Source organism: Rana temporaria, chromosome 3, assembly GCF_905171775.1.
Source record: "Rana temporaria chromosome 3, aRanTem1.1, whole genome shotgun sequence".
NCBI lineage: Eukaryota > Metazoa > Chordata > Amphibia > Anura > Ranidae > Rana > Rana temporaria.
This window is the reverse complement of record NC_053491.1, coordinates 105256641-105276850: the sequence shown is the minus strand read 5'-3', so window position 1 is coordinate 105276850 and position 20210 is coordinate 105256641. Positions and strand designations below refer to the sequence as shown.

The following is a 20210-nucleotide window of genomic DNA, read 5'->3' as shown; positions in this document are numbered from 1 at the left end:
ACAACGTAAAGGAATGCGCCGGCCACTCATACGTTCGTGGATCGTCGGAAATAGCTAATTTGCATACTCGACGCGGAAAACGAAGGGAATGCCACCCAGCGGACGCCGAAGAATTGCATCTTAGATCCGAAGGCGTACGAAGATGTACGCCTGTCGGATCTAACCCAGATGCCGTCGTATCTTGTTTTGAGGATTCAAAACAACGATACGACGCAGGAAATTTGAAAGTACGCCGGCGTATCAGTAGATACGCCGGCGTACTCTCTCTGTGGATCTGCCCCTATATGCATAAACATACGTGAGTCTATCACGCTATACCAAAAAATATATAAATGAATAAATAAATGGATGTTATAAAACTACATAGAATGTGCAATAAACAAAATACTGGAAATGTGAACAGTGGTTAATTATCAACACAGAACATCAAAGGACAAAATCAATGCACGTTGTGCTCCTGTGATGAAAATATTACCGCTATGGGTGCTCCTTATGTGAAATAAATACCGAAAAAAATATATATTAAGTTTCAAAGTCCCATAAATGGCTGGTAAATGTGCAAATAGCACTTCAAAAGTTCAATAATGGAGCAGCAAACAATTTTACAATTGAACGATGGATTCCAATGAGGTAAGGAGGGAGGGGTTCAATGCTGGTAGTGCTTATTACACAAAGTGAATGATTAAAGGTGCAGCTGTCTCTTCCACCCGACAAACATGTGCTACCATCACCAACGGCTAGACTGAACACTCACCAGACCCCGAATAGTAAAAGGCCACAAAATGGTTTCTTTTCTGACCGCCACTGGGTATATCCTCCTACTCCCTCTTTCAAGATTTCCTTATTGCCTCAAAAACAAGGGGCTCATCATAGTGTAGTATGTAAAAATACTTATTTATTAAAATGATGCAAAAACTGAACCAGACAGACAACATGATGCGGTTCATCAATAAGTACCGAGAGTACAGATGTTTATGGGACATCAAAAACCCATCCTACAAAAATAACAATGTCAGAGGGGCAACACTTGTCCAATTTGCCAAATACATGCAGACATGGATACCAGAGGTCATTTCCACCATGATCAAGAACAAAATTAACAACATCAGGAACACCTACAGAAAGAGATTTCTCCAAGTGCGTGCCTCTCGGAGGTCAGGAGCAGCAGCAGATGAAGTATAGGAGCCCAAGCTGTGGTACTACCAAAACCTCAGGTTTCTGGATGATCAGATTGAGGCCCGGGAATCACTTTCAAGTCTTCCTTCCACCCTTCCTTCCAGCGTGCCTTCCATGGTTCCCCCCACCCCTGCAGAGTGTGACGAGGAGCTGGCTGACATCGAGGAGGCAGATATGCTCATCTTCAGTGAGGTATAGTAGTTTACAACATATTTCTTGGCTGCAAATAATTTTTGGTCTAACGAGATGATTTTGTAACCAAAAAGGAAAGCTTGGAAACACAAACAAAAGTCGTGGGCAGAAAGAATTGTGTCAGGGATGCCAACTGCAGGGGTCAGAATGAGAGTCTGTTCAATGTGAAAAAATAAAGAAAAATAAACAAACAGTCAAGAGCTTGAAAATGTGTGTGATTGATTTTGCAAAAACTAAAACCATGTCCCTTTTTTCTACACAGGAAGAGATCAGCCAGGAGGAGGCAGCTCCGGAAGGTGGCAGTCAGGAGGATGAAGGGGTGAGTTGCAGCCAGGAGGAGGCTGGGCCGAGTGGCATTCAGCAGGTGCCCAGGCCCAGCGGCAGCACTGTATCACAGGTGCCTCCCCTCCAGATGCGCCCACCTAGAAAAAGGAGGCGCATGACCCAGCTGGAGGTGGAGTCCCTGCGGGTCATCAGGGAGGCATCAGAGATCATGCGGGCCCCCCTTAACCCAGTTGAGAGCTACAGCTCCTATCTTGCGCATGAGCTGCAAGATTTGTGGGAGGGACAACAGGGCCTGGCCCAAGACCTGATGGCATCTGTGATACAGTGGGGAAGAAGGGGCCTGCTGACTGTGACCACAAAATTGTGGGGCCCGGCCCAGGCTCCTCCTCCTCCTCCTGCTTCCACATTGTCACCACCTGCAAGGGACCGTGGAAGGAGCCGTGGAAGTAACGCTGCAGGGAAGCCTGGAAGGAAGGCTGTAAGGAAGACCAAAAAGTGATTCCCTGGCTTCAAGCTGATTTTGCAGAAAACTGAGGTTGTTGTAGTACCACAGCTTGGGGTCATGTATGACATCTGCTGCTGCTTCTGATTTCTGGGATTTGGGGAGCACATTGTGACTCCTAATGTTGTTGCTTTTGTTCTTGATCATGGTGTCCAAAGTCTGCAGATATTTGGTTGATTGGGCAAGTGTTGCCCTTCATGTTTATTTTTTTTTTGGATTGCCAAAATAAATGGCCATTTAATTTAAGTTAAATACTTATCTATTGTGTTTTTCTGGGGAATAGCCATCAAACATTTCCGAAATACAATGTGTAATTAACAAAGGACACAACCTCCTTGTGGCGGGGTGAAAAAAAAACATTGGTGTGATAACTTGAGAAAAAAAAATATGTGGAGTCCAAAAAATTAATTTGAAGATCTGGCTTGCTAAAAAAATAAAATACAAAAAACATGAGATCACAAGCAAAAAATAAGAAGTCAGTATGGGAGAACTCGAGTTTTACAAGAACGAGCGCTCCCGTCCCCTCATTTAGTCCGAGCATGTGTGGATTTTTTTTTTTTTTTTTTAAAAGTGTATTTTGTGCGTGTACTCGAGAGAGGAGCCGGACTGCAGGAGTTGAGAGTAGGCAGGCCTCCCCCAGAGGTGTGTGGATTTTTAACCGATGGTCGTGCGTACTAACGATCGGTTTTGACCTATCGGTTAGGCGTCCATCGGTTACATTTTAAAGCAAGTTCTAAATTTTTTGACCGAAGGATAACTGACCGATGGGGCCCACACACGATCGGTTTGGACAGATGAAAAGGTCCTTCAGTCCGTTTTCATCGGTTTTGACCGACCGTGTGTACGCGGCCTAACTACTCTGTAACATCATTTACATCTCAAAATAAATTTGTAAGCTATTTTAATTTCTTGTAATTAAAATACATTTGCTTCTTTTAATACTAATAGTATTATTAATATTATTATTATCAGACCTATAGCAGATTAGCTTTGTTCTGGGACAGCATAATTGAATATATATTTCACCAACATTTACATGCTCATCACACTAGTAGAGAATGCTTCAAATCCAGTTTATAAATTATAAGGACCTATCTCACAAAGGGTTAATCAGTGAGCCACTGATCCAACTGGCAAGGAAGACTCAGCAGAATCTCTCCAATCACTGTTTTCTGGTTAAATGGTCACTTATTCTTGGCCATTACCAACGTTACATAGTACACATAAATTAGGTCCATTTCATGCAATGTTCTTTCACTGTGTACCTTCAGTCTTTTCCTGGATCTCCTCTCCCTAACAGAAAACCCTTCAAAATGAAGGTTCTTCATCTGGTGAGTATACACTAAACCTGTAGGGTAAGGTGTGTATTTTCTGAATGTGTAGTATATGAGAAATTTATTTTACTTAAATTTTCTTGTACAAATTGTATAGCAATACTACGCCTTTACAGTCAGCAGTGACCAGTTATTATGTATCAAAATGTGTAATGTACTCACATTATAAGCAAGAGGAGCCTAGACAGAACTTTGCTTGTGATTTGGTAATATGGGCTGTATCGTAACCTAAGACCTGTGTAATGGTTTCTAAATACTTTTTCAACTTTCTGCAGAAACTTTGCTGAAGAGACTGTGCGCATGCAATGTAGTCTTGGGATAGGTGATGGGATCTATTACCATGGTGGTATATTATTCTAAAGCTCTGAGATGCATTGGAATCGTGGGAAGTTGATTAGCTCTTTTGTTTGACCTAACAAGTACCTGAGTATTGATACTAGGCCTTCTGCTATCCCCTGACAGCTGCAATCAAACTGGGGGCTGTGTTAATAGCCAATAAGAATTTTAGCAGTGTGTTTCTGTTCCTTCACTGTCCAATCAACAGGCTGCGGCATAGTGGTGTAGTGGGTAGCACTCTCACCTGGCAGTAAAAAAGGTCGCTGGTTCAAATCCCAACCACGATACTACCTGCCTGGAGTTTGCATGTTCTCCCTGTGCCTGCGTGGGTTTCCTCTGGGTACTCCGGTTTCCTCCCACACTCCAAAGACATGTTGGTAGGTTAATTGGCTTCTGGCTAAATTAGTATAAGCCTGTCAGGATCCTACGGGGTAAATGACTGCTCTATATCAAGATGCCACTCAACTCAGCATGAAAGGTGAAACCATTAGTTCAATTACTGTATGTCCAGTTAAAGCTATTTTTCTTCGTTTTGGACAGAGTGGGAAAGGATCAGAACCCTTGTTTGGTTTTACTACTATGTCAGAGATTTTTACCCTCACTTATTGTCTCAGTGACAATGGTTTTAACAGGTGGAAAGTTAGGGAAAATCTACAACAGACACAGGCAGCAGTAAAAAAGTTGACAAGGAGAGGGGTAGTTGGAGAGAGCGCCAACCGGAGAGGGGCTGCAGAGGAAGAGGTGATGTGCCTTGCTGGGAATGGAGGGAGCTGACGAGTTGCTTGTACGCTGAACACTGATGTACCCTGACCCAGGAGGCTGGACTGAGCTAGACTTTGATGCGTTATTGGCTGCTCTGGTACCTGTTCTGGAACGCTAGTCTGTGACCCAGGCTGCTGCTGTACCGGCCTGCTGGAGGATCCATGGAGATAAACTGCCAAAATACTTGTCATTCTTCCCACCACAGCTAATGGTCAACATACAAAGGGGGGGGGGCACTCCAATGCTTCAGCCAATTGCTACAGGAGGAATCCAGAGAGAGAGAGTGGTGAGCGAGTTGCTGAGAAACAGTTAAAGTGGAGGTTCACCCAAAAAATACATTTTTAACATTAGATTGGGCCTAATTACGGGAAGCAGAATCGGGTGTTTTGTTTAAAATCAATGCAGTACTTAACTTTTTTGAGATAGATGTTCTCCCGCTGCTTCCGGGTATGGGCTGCGGGACTGGGCGTTCCTATTTGATTGACAGCCTTCCGACCGTCGCATACAGCGCATCACCAGTTTCCGAAAGTAGCCGAACGTCGGTGCGCAGGCGCCGTATAGCGCCGCACCGACGTTCGGCAACTCGTGATGCACTGTATGCGACTGTCGGAAGGTGAACTCTCGCTTTAAGCTGAACCATCTATAGTATTGTTAGTCTCCACGGGCAAGATGCTGTGGGTATAAGTTTCCCATGCACCATTGTTCTAACTGCTGCTGCTGCTGAACTAGGTCCAAAACGGCTCAATTCATCTCTTCTTTTCATCCCACTGCAAAATTGTGCACACTCAAATAATAGACATATCCAATACCTGTGTGCAGGCCCGGACTGGGACAAATAATAGGCCCAGGCATTTTAGATTGAGCAGCCCATACCAGGCATGGACTGACAACTCATGGGGCCCTGGGGCAATTGTAGATCACGGGGGCCCCCTGTGTCCCCGCCCACACTCAAGACACAGCTACACAATCTCCAACTACATATTGCAGCTAAGCTGCATAGAGCGGACATTTAAATATTAACTGCAGCATAGCCTGCTGGAAGTTCCTTGCTTTTTTGCATAGAAGCTGTTGGGCACTTCCAGGTTTAACCACTTGACATCTGGAAGACTTACCCCCATTCATGACCAGGTCATTTTTTACGGCACTGCGTTATTTTAACTGACAATTGCGCAGTAATGCAACGCTGTACCCAAATAAAATGTATGTTATTTTTTCCCCCACAAATAGAGTGTTACGACCCTGATTCTGAGAACACTCTGTCTCAAGTTTAGACTCCAGCTGTAGAGGCCTATCAGAATTAACCACCAGCTCACTCTCACTGAACTATAAGAGTATGGGGTCTATATCATCATATCCTCTGATTGGAGCAAAACATGTAGTAATAGTTTAATACTTGTTAAACTATATAGTAACCTTTGTCTAGAGCAATGACAAGGATAAGTCTTTAGTAAGTGCTTTTTGAATATATAGGTACTGAACTTGAGTCATGTAGGAAATTAGCACTCCTGATATAACATATAGAAGCAAAACCTCAATATATTTAGAGCAAGTATCTCAATAGTTAATATGTATTTCTGAAAGAGAGAGAAGGAGGTAGTCCAGACTATGGGCAACAACACTAACTATATGGCAAAATAGTCTTTAAACACAAGCAGTTAAAGAGGTAGTGTGGACCAGGTCAGTTTGCATAGTAGTAGATGGTAATCCCAATGTGCAATAATATGCTCTATATAATTATGCAGTTTAAGAAGTAGTGTGAACCAGGTCTGTTTGCACAGGAGTAGATGGTAATCCCTTTATGCAGTAATATGCTATATATCCTTATGCAGTTTAAGAAGTAGTGTGAACCAGGTCTGTTTGCACAGGAGTAGATGGTAATCCCTTTATGCAGTAATATGCTATATATCCTTATGCAGTTTAAGAAGTAGTGTGAACCAGGTCTGTTTGCACAGGAGTAGATGGTAATCCCTTTATGCAGTAATATGCTATATATCCTTATGCAGTTTAAGAAGTAGTGTGGACCAGGTCTGTTTGCACAGGAGTAGATGGTAATCCCAATATGCAGTAATATACTCTATATACTTGCGGTTAGGAGGTAGTCCAGACTGGGAAAATAAGCACAGGTGTAACGCTGGTGGTCCTTCTATCTAGTATAGCAACTAAGATCTGGGTCCAAGTATCCCAAAAGTGAAGTTCAAGGTTGGTGTGAGTTGGTGGAGGTTCTCCAGGTGGCGACAGGGTCCAACAGGAATATTCCAACAACCTGTCGCCAGTGCTGGAGGTTTAAATAGCCCGGTCTCCCATGCACGCCGAGCGCCGCACACTGGAACGCACTTCCGCGTTCCAGCGTGGAGCGCAGACGTCCGCGTACCGGAAGTGACGCGGATGTCTTTGTGAATGGAGCGCAGCTGTCATATTAGGTAAAGCTGCGCTCCTAGTACATAAATTAACGCTAATAGCGTTACATACTCCCCTCCTCAAGGGGGCCCATCCGGGGCGCCTAATAGGAGATGGTTTATCAGGATATTTGTGATGGAACTGCTTAATAAGTCTAGGGGCATGAATATCTGATGAGCATTCCCAGGAATCATCTGTGGGAGAATAGCCTTTCCAACGAATCAAGTATTGAATGGAAGAACCTCTCCTCCTAGAATCCAAAATTTTCTCTACTTGATATTCAGTCTCACCAAAAACTTGAACTGGTGGAGGAGGTTGTGGATCTCTGTTTGGAAAAGGGTTTGGTTTGAAAGGTTTAATTAATGAAACATGGAAGGATGGATGAATCTTCCAATCGGAGGGTAGAATTAATCTGACAGCATTATTGTTAATGATGTGGGAAATTGGAAAAGGTCCCGTGTACTGACGGCCAAGTTTCTTAGAAGGAATCTTGAGTCGTAAATTCCTAGTAGATAACCATACCAAATCTCCAATCTTATAAGATGGGGGTTTTGTTCTATGAGAATCGTAGTACTTCTTTTGTCTAATCTGCGCATCTTCAAGATTAGAACGGAGAGTATCTAGAGTATCCTTTATGGTTGATAAAAGATTCTGAACAGCAGGGACATTAGTTGAAGGAAAAGTAGACGGTAAATTATTAGGATGAAAACCATAATTTGCGTAAAAAGGTGAAAACTGGGAGGATGAACTGGAGGCGTTGTTGTAAGCAAATTCTGCATGTGGAAGTAAATGAAACCAGTCGTCTTGGAGGTGGGTGCAGTAACAGCGCAGATATTGTTCCAGTGTTTGATTTACCCGTTCTGTTTGCCCATTAGTTTGGGGGTGATAGGCGGTAGACATGCGATGATCTATTTGTAGCGTTTGACAGAGAGCTTTCCAGAATCTGGAAATGAATTGTGAGCCTCTATCTGAAATGATCTGAGATGGTAAGCCATGAAGTTTAAGAATATTGGATATGAAAGCCTTTGCCGTCTCTTGAGAGGTTGGTAACCTCTTCAAAGGTACAAAATGGGCCATCTTTGTTAAAACATCAACTGTGACCATGATGGTGTTTGTTCCATTTGACCTTGGGAGGTCAACTATGAAATCCATAGAAATAACGTCCCAAGGTCTATTTGGTACTGGGATAGAAGTTAATAGACCATAGGGAGGTTTTCTAGAATGTTTGTTGGTGGCACAGGTCTGACAAGAATTAACATAGTCCTGAACTGTCTTTGTGAGATTTGGCCACCAGTAATTTCTCTTGACTAGATGAAGGGTCTTAGTAATGCCAGGATGTCCTGCAAGTGGAGCATCATGAAGTTGTTTTAGTAACATAAGTTGCAATTTTGGTGGAACATATATCTTGTTGTTAAAAGTTAATAGTCCGTTAGACTCTTGTTGTAAACCCATAGGTAAATGAGATCTCTCTTTAGTGAGGGTTTGAATAAGCAACTTATTGAAGGTCATAGTAGTACCCAGAATCCTATTGGATGGAATAATTGAAAATGGTGGAATCTCCAATGTTTGTTCTTCATGCATACGAGACAAAGAGTCTGCTTTAGTATTTTGAGTGCCAGGAAGGTAGGAAATAACAAAATTGAATCTATCGAAAAATAGACTCCATCTGACTTGACGGGCAGAGAGAGTTTTGCAAGATTTTAAGTGTTGTAAATTTCGATGATCAGTGAGGATGGTGATAGTATGTGTTGAACCCTCCAGCAAATGTCTCCAGTTAGAGAGAGCATCTCTTATTGCTAGTAATTCTTTCTCGCCAATAGGATAATTTTTTTCCGCTGAGGAGAGTGTCCTGGAAAAAAAGGCAACTGGATGTAGTGGTTCCGATAATGTAGGTTGTTGGGAGAGTACAGCGCCAAGAGCAAAATGCGAAGCATCTACTTCTAATGTAAAATGGTATGATGGATTTGGCAATTGAAGAATAGGAGCAGAAGTGTAACTATTCTTGAGTGTGTCAAAAGATTTCTGTGCTTCATCATTCCAAACAAAAGGTATCTTTGAACTGGTTAAGCTGGTTAATGGTCTCACAATAGCTGAAAAGTTCTTTATGAACTTTCTGTAGTAATTTGAAAAACCGAGAAATCTCTGAAGAGCTTTCCTAGTTTGTGGTGAAGGCCAGGACAGAATACAATCTACCTTAGATCGATCCATCTGAACTCCACTAGGAGTAATTTGGTAACCCAAGAAGGAAATAGTAGTTTGATTGAATACACACTTTTCAAGTTTTGCATACAAAGAGTGTGTCCTAAGCCTAGCCAGAACCCAGCGCACATGTTTGTGATGTTCATCCTGATTCTCAGAATAAATTAAGATGTCGTCCAAATAAATTACAACGCAAATATCAAGTAGATCATGAAAAATATCATTAATGAACCACTGAAAAGTTGCTGGAGCGTTACACAAACCAAAAGGCATTACACAATACTCAAAAAGGCCATATCGGGTTTTGAAGGCAGTTTTCCATTCGTCACCCGAACGGATTCTGATCAGATTATATGCACCTCTGAGGTCCAGTTTTGTATAGATCTTGGCGTTCTGTAGACGCTCAATGAGTTCCGGAATGAGTGGTAATGGGTATCTATTTTTTACAGTGATATTATTGAGGGAACGATAATCAATGATTGGTCGGAGTGAACCATCTTTATTTTTTACAAAAAAGAGAGCTGCACTTGCTGAAGAGGTGGAGTTCCTAATAAACCCCTTTTTTAGATTCTCATCGAGGTACTCTTTTAAATGTACAAGCTCTGGTTGAGAGAGGGGGTAGATTCGAGCAGTAGGAATAGGACTGTCGGGAATAAGGTCTATGGGACAGTCGTAAATTCTATGTGGAGGAAGTTTATCTGCATTAGTCTTACTGAATACATCAAGGAAATCATGTAAATATTCAGGTAGGTCATGTGGAATGGCGTCAGAGAAAGAGATGATGCATGGGGAATAACAGAACTGTTTACAATAATCAGACTGTAAAGAAATTGATTTGGTGGACCATAAGAAAATAGGCTGATGAAGAAGTAACCATGGGAGGCCTAGAACAATGGGAAAGACAGGTGAGGAAATAATATCAAATTTGAGGGTCTCAGAATGACCAGTGGCACATGTAACCTTTAGGGGAGATGTCTGAGATATAACAGGACCATGAGTTGAACTGGACCCATCAATAAAAGTGAGTGACACTGGATTTTGCTTAAACACACAGGGAATTTTATTTGATTCTACAATACTTGAATCTATAAAGTTGCCGCAGGCTCCGCTGTCGACCATTGCTTCAATGGAAATCTCTTCTTGATCCCACTGTAGAGTAAGAAGGATAAAGATATATCGATTAGACGTGGAAAGGGATGAGTCTAATTTATTAATGTGGGAAAATTTACCTTCAGAGTTTTTCTTAAGTAGAGGACAGGTAGACACAATGTGGTCTGGAGCTGAACAATAAAGACATAGATTATTGGCTCTACGGCGTTGCTTTTCTGCTGGAGTCAAAGGTCCTCTTATAGTTCCAAGTTCCATTGGAGACTCTTTTGAAGGCGATCTGAATCTCCTGAAGGAAGTGACTGGGTATGTATTTGCACGTTCTGCCTTTCTCTCACGCAGACGGCGATCGATAGTCACTGATAGGTGCATGAGGTCTTCTAGAGTATCAGGGAGCACGACGCGAGCAAGCTCATCCTTCATAGCCTCTGATAAACCCAAACGAAATTGATTTCTAAGAGCAATCTCTGACCATTGGGTCTCCCTGCTCCAGCATTTAAATTCTGAAATAAAGTCCTCCACAGGCCTCTTACCCTGTTTGAGGGTTCTGATTGAATTTTCAGCTGTTAGCTGTTTGTTAGGATCTTCATATAAGAGAGACATCTCATTAATGAAAGTATCAAAAGCTCCCAAAAGATCTCCATGTTCTTCTATGTATGTATCAGCCCACACTCTGGGTTCACCTCTGAGATAGGTAACTAAAGTGAGGATCTTTATTCTATCAGAGTAATAAGTGCGCGGACGTAATTCGTACATCAAACGACATGAACTAATAAATTGTTTATAATTCTTCCTTTCACCAGAAAAAAGTTCTGGTGGGCAGACCTTAGCTTCAGGTCTGTCTCTAGCTTGTGCATGATTGAGATTGCGTAAGGTATCATTCTGAACACGCAATTCATTCATGTTAGCAGTCAGGTTATCCACTCTTTGGGAGAGTGTAACTAAATGATTTGCAAGTTCAGCTGGATCCATCTTGAATGTTTTCCTTTTTTTTTTTTTTTTTTTTTTTTTTAAAGGGGTTGGAATATTATGTTACGACCCTGATTCTGAGAACACTCTGTCTCAAGTTTAGACTCCAGCTGTAGAGGCCTATCAGAATTAACCACCAGCTCACTCTCACTGAACTATAAGAGTATGGGGTCTATATCATCATATCCTCTGATTGGAGCAAAACATGTAGTAATAGTTTAATACTTGTTAAACTATATAGTAACCTTTGTCTAGAGCAATGACAAGGATAAGTCTTTAGTAAGTGCTTTTTGAATATATAGGTACTGAACTTGAGTCATGTAGGAAATTAGCACTCCTGATATAACATATAGAAGCAAAACCTCAATATATTTAGAGCAAGTATCTCAATAGTTAATATGTATTTCTGAAAGAGAGAGAAGGAGGTAGTCCAGACTATGGGCAACAACACTAACTATATGGCAAAATAGTCTTTAAACACAAGCAGTTAAAGAGGTAGTGTGGACCAGGTCAGTTTGCATAGTAGTAGATGGTAATCCCAATGTGCAATAATATGCTCTATATAATTATGCAGTTTAAGAAGTAGTGTGAACCAGGTCTGTTTGCACAGGAGTAGATGGTAATCCCTTTATGCAGTAATATGCTATATATCCTTATGCAGTTTAAGAAGTAGTGTGAACCAGGTCTGTTTGCACAGGAGTAGATGGTAATCCCTTTATGCAGTAATATGCTATATATCCTTATGCAGTTTAAGAAGTAGTGTGAACCAGGTCTGTTTGCACAGGAGTAGATGGTAATCCCTTTATGCAGTAATATGCTATATATCCTTATGCAGTTTAAGAAGTAGTGTGGACCAGGTCTGTTTGCACAGGAGTAGATGGTAATCCCAATATGCAGTAATATACTCTATATACTTGCGGTTAGGAGGTAGTCCAGACTGGGAAAATAAGCACAGGTGTAACGCTGGTGGTCCTTCTATCTAGTATAGCAACTAAGATCTGGGTCCAAGTATCCCAAAAGTGAAGTTCAAGGTTGGTGTGAGTTGGTGGAGGTTCTCCAGGTGGCGACAGGGTCCAACAGGAATATTCCAACAACCTGTCGCCAGTGCTGGAGGTTTAAATAGCCCGGTCTCCCATGCACGCCGAGCGCCGCACACTGGAACGCACTTCCGCGTTCCAGCGTGGAGCGCAGACGTCCGCGTACCGGAAGTGACGCGGATGTCTTTGTGAATGGAGCGCAGCTGTCATATTAGGTAAAGCTGCGCTCCTAGTACATAAATTAACGCTAATAGCGTTACATAGAGCTTGCTTTTGGTGGTATTTGACCACCTTTTTTTTTTTGGGCTATAAACAAAGACCGACAGTTTTGAAAAACAAAATAACTATTTTTTTTACTTTCTGCTATAAAACATATGTAAAGAAATCAAAACTACTGGTACATATTTTTGGTAAAAAAAATCACAATAAGCGTACAGTATATTGATTGGTTTGTGTAAAAGTTATAGTGTCAACAAACTATGGAATATATACTGGATTTTTTATGTATTTTTACTAGTAATGATGGCGATCAGTGACTGTGATAGTGCGACAAACATTTGGACACTGACACTTTGTGGGAACCAGTGACAATAATATAGTGATCAGTGCTGAAAGCATGCACTGTCACTGTACTAATGACACTGGCCAGGAAGAGGTTAAACATCAGGGTCAATCAAAGGGTTAAATATGTGCCTAACCAGAGGTTTGTGTGTACTGTGATTGGTGCTTTTACTAAGGGAAGTCATGGATTTTATTCCCTGCTTTGCAGGTAAAGAAAATCTATTACTTCCCCGCTGACAGGACAGAGCTCTGCCTTGTTTACACAGGCAGGGTTCTGTCCTGTGTAATTTCATGATGATCAGCGGGAGCACCTACAGACTGCTGCGGATGGACCACAGAGTGGATATGGAGGAGAGGTTCACTGGGGCACAAACAGGGACCCTACAGGAAGCTTGAGCCCAAGATTCCCCAGGGCGCGGAGTCTAAGATCCAGCTGGTATTCAACAGAGCCTCTAGTGGTGAGGATGGCCTTCGCTGCAACTGGATCCAGGTCGCGGCCCCCGGAGTCCCCTAGGTCACGCTCCGTAGGGAGAGAGGGGAAGCAGCCACTCAGGACACAGAGAAAGTGAGGGATAAGCCGAGGTTGGGGCAACAGGCAGATGAGGATAACCAAGGGACAGGCCAAGGGTCAGGGTCACAGGCAAACAGGAGTAGTCGTAGACAAGATAAAATCGGTACACAGAAATAATGTAGCACACGGCAAGCAGGAACACAATGCTGACAAACAACATTAATCAGCAAAGCAGACCTGCAGTGAACTGGTTAATATAGAGTTCCTGGGATGGCCTGGGGTGGAGCCATACAGGGAGGAGAGATGATAAAGGCAGCCAGATAAGAGAGTCTGGCCTCTAATGAACACATGGAGAGAAAGGTAAGCTGCCAGACATACTACATATCCATGAGAGTACCCTCCCTCTTACGAGGCCTCCCCCTTCCCCGCCTGGGCCCGGGTTTAGAGGGGAACTTCAGATGAAACTTTTTTAACAGACGAGGTGCAAAGACCTCAGATGCAGTGATCCAAGACCTCTCCTCACGGCTGAAGCCTTTCCAATGAACAAGGTAATGAAGAACGCCTCTACAGAGTCGGGAATTCAAAATTTGACTGACCTCATACTCCTGATTATGCTCAGAGACCGTCGACATGGTTGGGAGGGGACGAGAGAACTTATTGAGGACTAAAGGCTTCAGAAGAGCAACATGGAAGGAGTTAGCGATTTTGAGGCTTTTGGGAATCTGGAGTTTGAAACAAACCGGATTCAGTTTAGAAATTATAGTGTATGGACCTATGAATCTTGGAGCAAACTTCAGAGAAGGAACTCGGAGCTTGATGTTCCTGGTGGAGAGCCAGACTTTGTCCCCTGGCTGAAGAGAAGGCGGTTTACACCTGCGGCGGTCAGAAAAGCCTTTGAATTTGTCGGCAGCTGCCCGGAGGGAATCATGAGCGTCACTCCAGATAGAATTGAAGGACTCCTGAGCCGAGGCCAAAGCTGCAATATCCAGAGAACAGGTCATGGGAAGTGGAAGTTGAGGATGTCTTCCATAAACTGAGAAAAAGGGTGTTCTCTGCGAACTGGTATTTACATGATTGTCATGATGAGCAGAGACTAAGGTGCAAAAAAATCCCTCTAACTCCTGATTAACCCTCTCAGTCTTTTCATTGGATTGAGGATGGTAAGAAGATGAAAAATCCAAGACAATATTGAGGGATTTGCAAAAGGATCTCCAGAAGCGAGATGTAAATTGAACACCCCTGTCGGAAACAATATGCGAAGGAACCCCATGGATGCGGAAAATTTCTCGAATAAAAATGGGAACCAAGGCAGGGGCAGAAGGAAGGCCAGGAAGAGGAACAAAATGAGCCATCTTGGAGAACCGATCGACTACCACCCAAACGACCGTATTACCCTCAGGCAGTGGGAGATCGGTGATAAAATCCATGGCAATATGAGCCTAGGGCTCCTTAGGAATAGGCAAGGGCATGAGGAGACCAGCAGGAGCTTGTGTGGAGAATTCAGACTGAGCACAAACATGACAAGCCTTGACATAGTCTTTGACATCCGAGCAGAGATTAGGCCACCAGTAGTGATGACTGATGAGTAAGAAGGACCGGAGGAATCCAGCGTGGCCCGCCACCTTGGAATCATGTCCCCAATGAAGGATCTTAGCTCTTAGTTCAGTGGGGACAAAGGTCTCACCAGGAGGAATTTTTAAGTCCAGGGTGGTAGAATGGGCAACAATGCATGAGGTTGGGATGATCGGCTCAGGTTCAGGAGTGGACTCCTCGTCCAAAGTGTCAAAGAACCTAGAGAGCGCATCAGCCCGACCGTTGCAGGAACCAGGTTTGTACGTAATCGTGAAGTTGAAACGGGAAAAGAAGAGACTCCACCTGGCCTGTCTGGGATTCAGATGTTTAGCATTCTGTAGGTACTGTAAATTCTTGTGATCGATGAAGATCGTTATGGAGTGAGGGGAACCCACCAAAAGATGACGCCACTCTTCTAATGCCAGTTTGATTGCGAGAAGTTCCCGGTCGTCAATGGCATAATTTCTCTCTGCCTGGGAAAATGTCTTGGAAAAAAACGCACATGGTTGACGTCTCTTCTCAAAGAGTTGAAGAAGCACAGCTCCCACCCCTATTGAAGAAGCGTTCACTTTAATAAAGAATGCATCCCCAGGATTGGGTCTCCTCAAGAGAGGTCCAGAAACAAATGCCTGTTTCAGGTCGTGAAACGCAGAGACAGCTTCGGGAGGCCAGTCTTTGGCATTAGCACCCTTGTTGGTCAAATCGATAAAAGTCGCGGCAATGGAAGAGTAATTCCTTATGAACTGCCTATAATAATTTGTGAAGCCAAGAAAGCGCTGTGTGGCCTTGAGGCTAGCAGGAAGAGGCCAGTTGGTAATGGCCAAGACCTTCCCAGGATCCATACGAAGACCCAAACTTGAGACAAAGCATCCCAGAAATAGGACCTCAGAACATTCAAAGGAACATTTCTCCAGCTTGGCATAGAGATTATTCTCTCTAAGGCGCTGAAGAACAGTGCGGACATGGTTTCTGTGGATGAGCAGATTTTCTAAAAAGATAAGAATGTCATCCAGATAGATGACAACAAACTGGTACAGCAGGTCCCTGAAGATTTCATTGACAAAGTTTTGAAACACAGCTGGGGCATTACACAACCCAAAAGGCATAACCAGGTATTTGTAATGGCCGTCTCGAGTGTTAAATGCAGTCTTCCATTCGTCACCCTCTCGTATTCAAATGAGGTTGTATGCGCCCCTGAGATCCAACTTGGTGAAAATGGAGGCACCCTTCAACCTATTGAATAGTTTAGATATTAAGGGTAAAGGGTATCGATTTTTAATAGTAACAGCGTTTAAACCTTGATAGTCGATGCAGGGTCTCAAGGTACCATCCTTTTTGCAAAGAAAAAGAACCCTGCTCCTGCAGGCGATGAGGATTTCCGGATGAAACCTCTCTCAAGATTCTCTGCGTCATACTCCGACATGGCCTGGGTCTCTGGGATGAACAAAGGGTAGGTACGACCCCTGGGCAGAGTTGCTCTGGGGACAAGGTCAATGGCACAGTCAAAAGACCTGTGGGGAGGAAGCACCTCAGCTGATTTCTTACAGAACATATCCCGGTAATCACTGTATGCAGCGGGAAGATCAGAAGATACAGATGTGGTAGCAACCGGAAGTCTCTTTTTGGGGACTACCTTGAGAAGACATGAGGAACCCCAAGCCAGGATCTGCCCAAAGACCCAGTCCACATGGGGAGAGTGGAGCTGTAGCCAAGGAAGGTCCAAAACAATTGGGGTTGAGGCTTTGGGTAGAATGAGATAGGATATCAACTCTTGGTGGAGAATCCCTACCGACATCCTAATAGGTAGCGTCTGGAAACGAATAGGGCCCCCTGGGAGGACATTGCCATCAATTGCAGAGACTACCATGGGCGTAGTGAGGGGTGAAAGGGTAAGCTTCATAGAAGAAGCAGTTCTCCAGTCCATAAAATTGCCGGCAGCCCCGGAATCCAGATATGCAAGGGTCGATTGAGGAGAAGTGCCTACATGAAGGAACACCGGAAGAAGAAGACGGGAAGGTGATGTTTCTGGGTCCAATACTCCACCTTCTAAATGTATTAGACCCGAGCGTTTCCCGGGCGAAGCGAGCAGGAGTCACGAAAGTGACCCTTGCCTCCACAATAGAGACACAAGCCCAAAGTTCAGCGCCTAGCACATTCTTCGGGGGTTAGTCTGGTCCGGCCCAGCTGCATAGGTTCCTCAGCAGGCAGAGGATGCTCCACGGGACGAAGTAGGGGGGGGGGGTCAGACTGGCTAGGGCCTAGGGAGTGTTGGCGTCTTTTTTCTATGGACCTCTCCTGAAAACGAATATCGATCTGATTGCACAAGGAAATTACATCGTTCAGACCGGCGGGGATGGTTGTTCCCGCTAATTCGTCTTTCACTCGGTCAGAGAGGCCATGTAAAAAGGTAGCGACCAGGGCCTCATTGTTCCAGCTCAATTCAGCTGAGAGGATACGGAACTGAAGAGCATATTGTTCCACAGAACGAGATTCTTGGCAGAGACGTAAAAGAGCTGAAGAAACCCCGAGCCGGCTCCTCGAAGATATTACGAAAAAGAGCTTCAGGAAGTCAGACAGGCAGGAAACCACCGGATCATTCTTCTCCTACAGGGGGACAGCCCAGGCTAAAGTTTCACCGGAAAGGAGGGAAATGATATAGGCTACCTTTGCCCGATCAGACAGGAAGTTTTGAGGCTGAAGCTTAAAATGAATGGTGCAGGCCTTGGAGTCCCCAGAAAAACGGAATGGAGGTGGTAGTTTTAGTGAATGCGACTCTGCGACTGGTGCGATAAAGCGCAGCTGCTGGTTGTACTTGAGGTTGCTGATTCGGGGTTCCCAAAGAGGTCTGGAGCTGCTCGAAGCGGGAAGTCAGATCCTGAAGGAATCACATCACTTGAGTCTGATTTGATTCTTGAGTCTCAAGTCTGCGGACTATGCCCTGTACTGGATCGTCTGCAGGAAGCAGCACGTCGGCCGGGATCATGGCTGATCAAACTGTCAGGTCACCTGTGGCCGGATGACAAGTGCACCCCATTGGAGTCAGGGGTGCACCACAAGGTAGTGCATCACTACCCCCGAAGGACCTGCTGGTTTGATTTGGGTAGCACGTTACCTCTGTCTTCTCGCCGTCTAGGGTACTGGATGAGAGCTGTAATAAAGTCAATGTCCACACGACAGGTGTCTTTTCTGTGCTTTTATTACCCAGCCGGGTAAAAACGATAGAATCAGAAGTAGGTGAAGGGATAGAAGAAATGGCAGATTCAGGGTTAATTGGTGCGGAAACAGTCCTGCTTCCAATGACAAACTTCTTCGCCACTCTAGCCTGAGTGGGTATAGTGCACCCAGATAGGCCTCTCTCACTAGCCTAGCAGCCAGAGTGTCACTCGGAAACTTCAGGTTAAAGTCTCTGCCACAGACCCTCCTAAAGGTGGAGACAATCTCGGTCCAAAATCCTTCTCAGCAGGATTCAGCACCCGGATCTCCTTCAAACAGCTTTAGTTGCATCAGGTACTGATAGGCGACCACCGTCCAGCCTCTCAGGTACGAAGTGTCCTTCGATGAGCAGATAGGCCTCTCCTGCGACACCAGCCTCATGCTCGGTGTACCCCAGACAGGTTTTCCATCGACCGGCTTCCTCCACTCTGGACGGACAGCACAGGAGGACCACTTGTAAATTTGTAGACTCAGTGCTAGATTCTGGTACATCCGCGTATCTTTGCGGCGGCGTAACGTATCCGATTTACGTTACGCCTCCGCAACTTAGACGGGCAAGTGCTGTATTCTCAAAGCACATGCTCCGTAAGTTGCGGCGGCGTAGCATAAATCGGCCGGCGTAAGCCCGCCTAATTCAAATTTGGAACAGGGGGGCGTGTTTTATGTAAATGTTGTGTGACCCGACGTGATTGGCGTTTTTCACGAACGGCGCATGCGCCGTCCGTGGAAATCTCCCGGTGTGCATTGCTCCTAATACGCCGCAAGGACGTATTGGTTTTGACGTGAACGTAAATTACATCCAGCCCCATTCACGAACGAGTTACGCAAACGATGTAAAATTTTCAAATTTCTTTGCACGAACGACTGCCATACTTAACATTGGTACGCCGCACTTACGCCACCATATAGCAGGGGTAACTATACGCCGGGAAAAGCCTAACGTAAACGGCGTAAATGTACTGCGTCGGCCGGGCGTACGTTCGTGAATTCGCGTATTTAGCTAATTTGCATACTCAACGCGGAATTCGACGGAAGCGCCACCTAGCGGCCAGCGTAAATATGCATTTACGATATGACGGTGTAACACAGTTACGCCTGTCGGATCTAAGGGAAATCTATGCGTAACTGATTCTAAGAATCAGGCGCATAGATACGACGGCGCAACTCAGAGATACGACGGCGTATCTGGAGATACGCCGTCGTATCTCGGTTGTGAATCTGGCCCTCATTCTTCTTACTGAGCCTACGAGGTAGATCAATGCTCCGGACCAATGTAGTTCCGGAGTCAAGAACACAGCAACACACACACACACCCCGACCAGGAGGGCCACACACGGGGGTGGTGGGACGACTGCCCAGGTGGAAGGCGCAGGGCGGCGACAACCACAACCAATGGCGTCTGCCCCTTAAATATCCCCCCCAGCATGCACAGCGAGGTGATCAACCCTCCTGATTGGCTGCCGAGGAGAAGTATTCACACGACCCTGATTCCACTGCTGCCCCCTACCGTCTGGGGGTGACTGAAGTCCCCAGACAGCAGCATAGGCGCACAGTACAGCCAGGGCTGGAACAGAGGCCTTAAATTTAGCCAAATAAACCTGGTCAGAGTCAATTAACTCTCTGACCCCCTTTTAAATTTACAACAGCACCTGCTATAAAAGTAGTCAGGCGCTACAGTAGGAAGGGGGGGGTGGCTGTTACAGTTTATGTAACATGCAAGGGGTGCAGGATGCTGTGTAAAGGAGTGCAGAGGTGCAGGGTGCTGTGTGAAGGGATCCAGAGGTGCAGGGTGCTGTGTAATGTAAAGGGGTCCATTGATGCAGGGTGCTGTGGACTGTAAAGTGGGCCAGTGATGCAGGGTGCTGTGTAATGTAAAGGGGTCCTGACAGACTTTGAGACTTCTATAGGTAGACAGCCACACAGGGAGAGGCACCCAGCCGAGCACCACATCTGCATGTGCAGACACACTGGGGTTGATTTACTAAAGGCAGTTGCTCCATAGCTTAGTAAATGCTCAGAAACTCTGCTGACTTTCATCATCCAACCACGTGCAGGCA

General features: G+C 44.7%; 1 protein-coding gene across 1 annotated transcript in view; it reads left to right on the top strand.

Moving 5' to 3' along the window:
• The first annotated feature begins 3384 nt into the window (after window positions 1–3384).
• The window catches only part of MIOX (myo-inositol oxygenase), a 66139-nt gene continuing 49313 nt past the window's right edge, over window positions 3385–20210 (top strand). Inside the window, exon 1 of the mRNA XM_040343180.1 lies at window positions 3385–3486. Within this exon, the coding sequence (XP_040199114.1) occupies window positions 3397–3486 (90 nt within the window). The 5' untranslated portion in view covers window positions 3385–3396. The remainder of the gene's footprint in view (window positions 3487–20210) is intronic.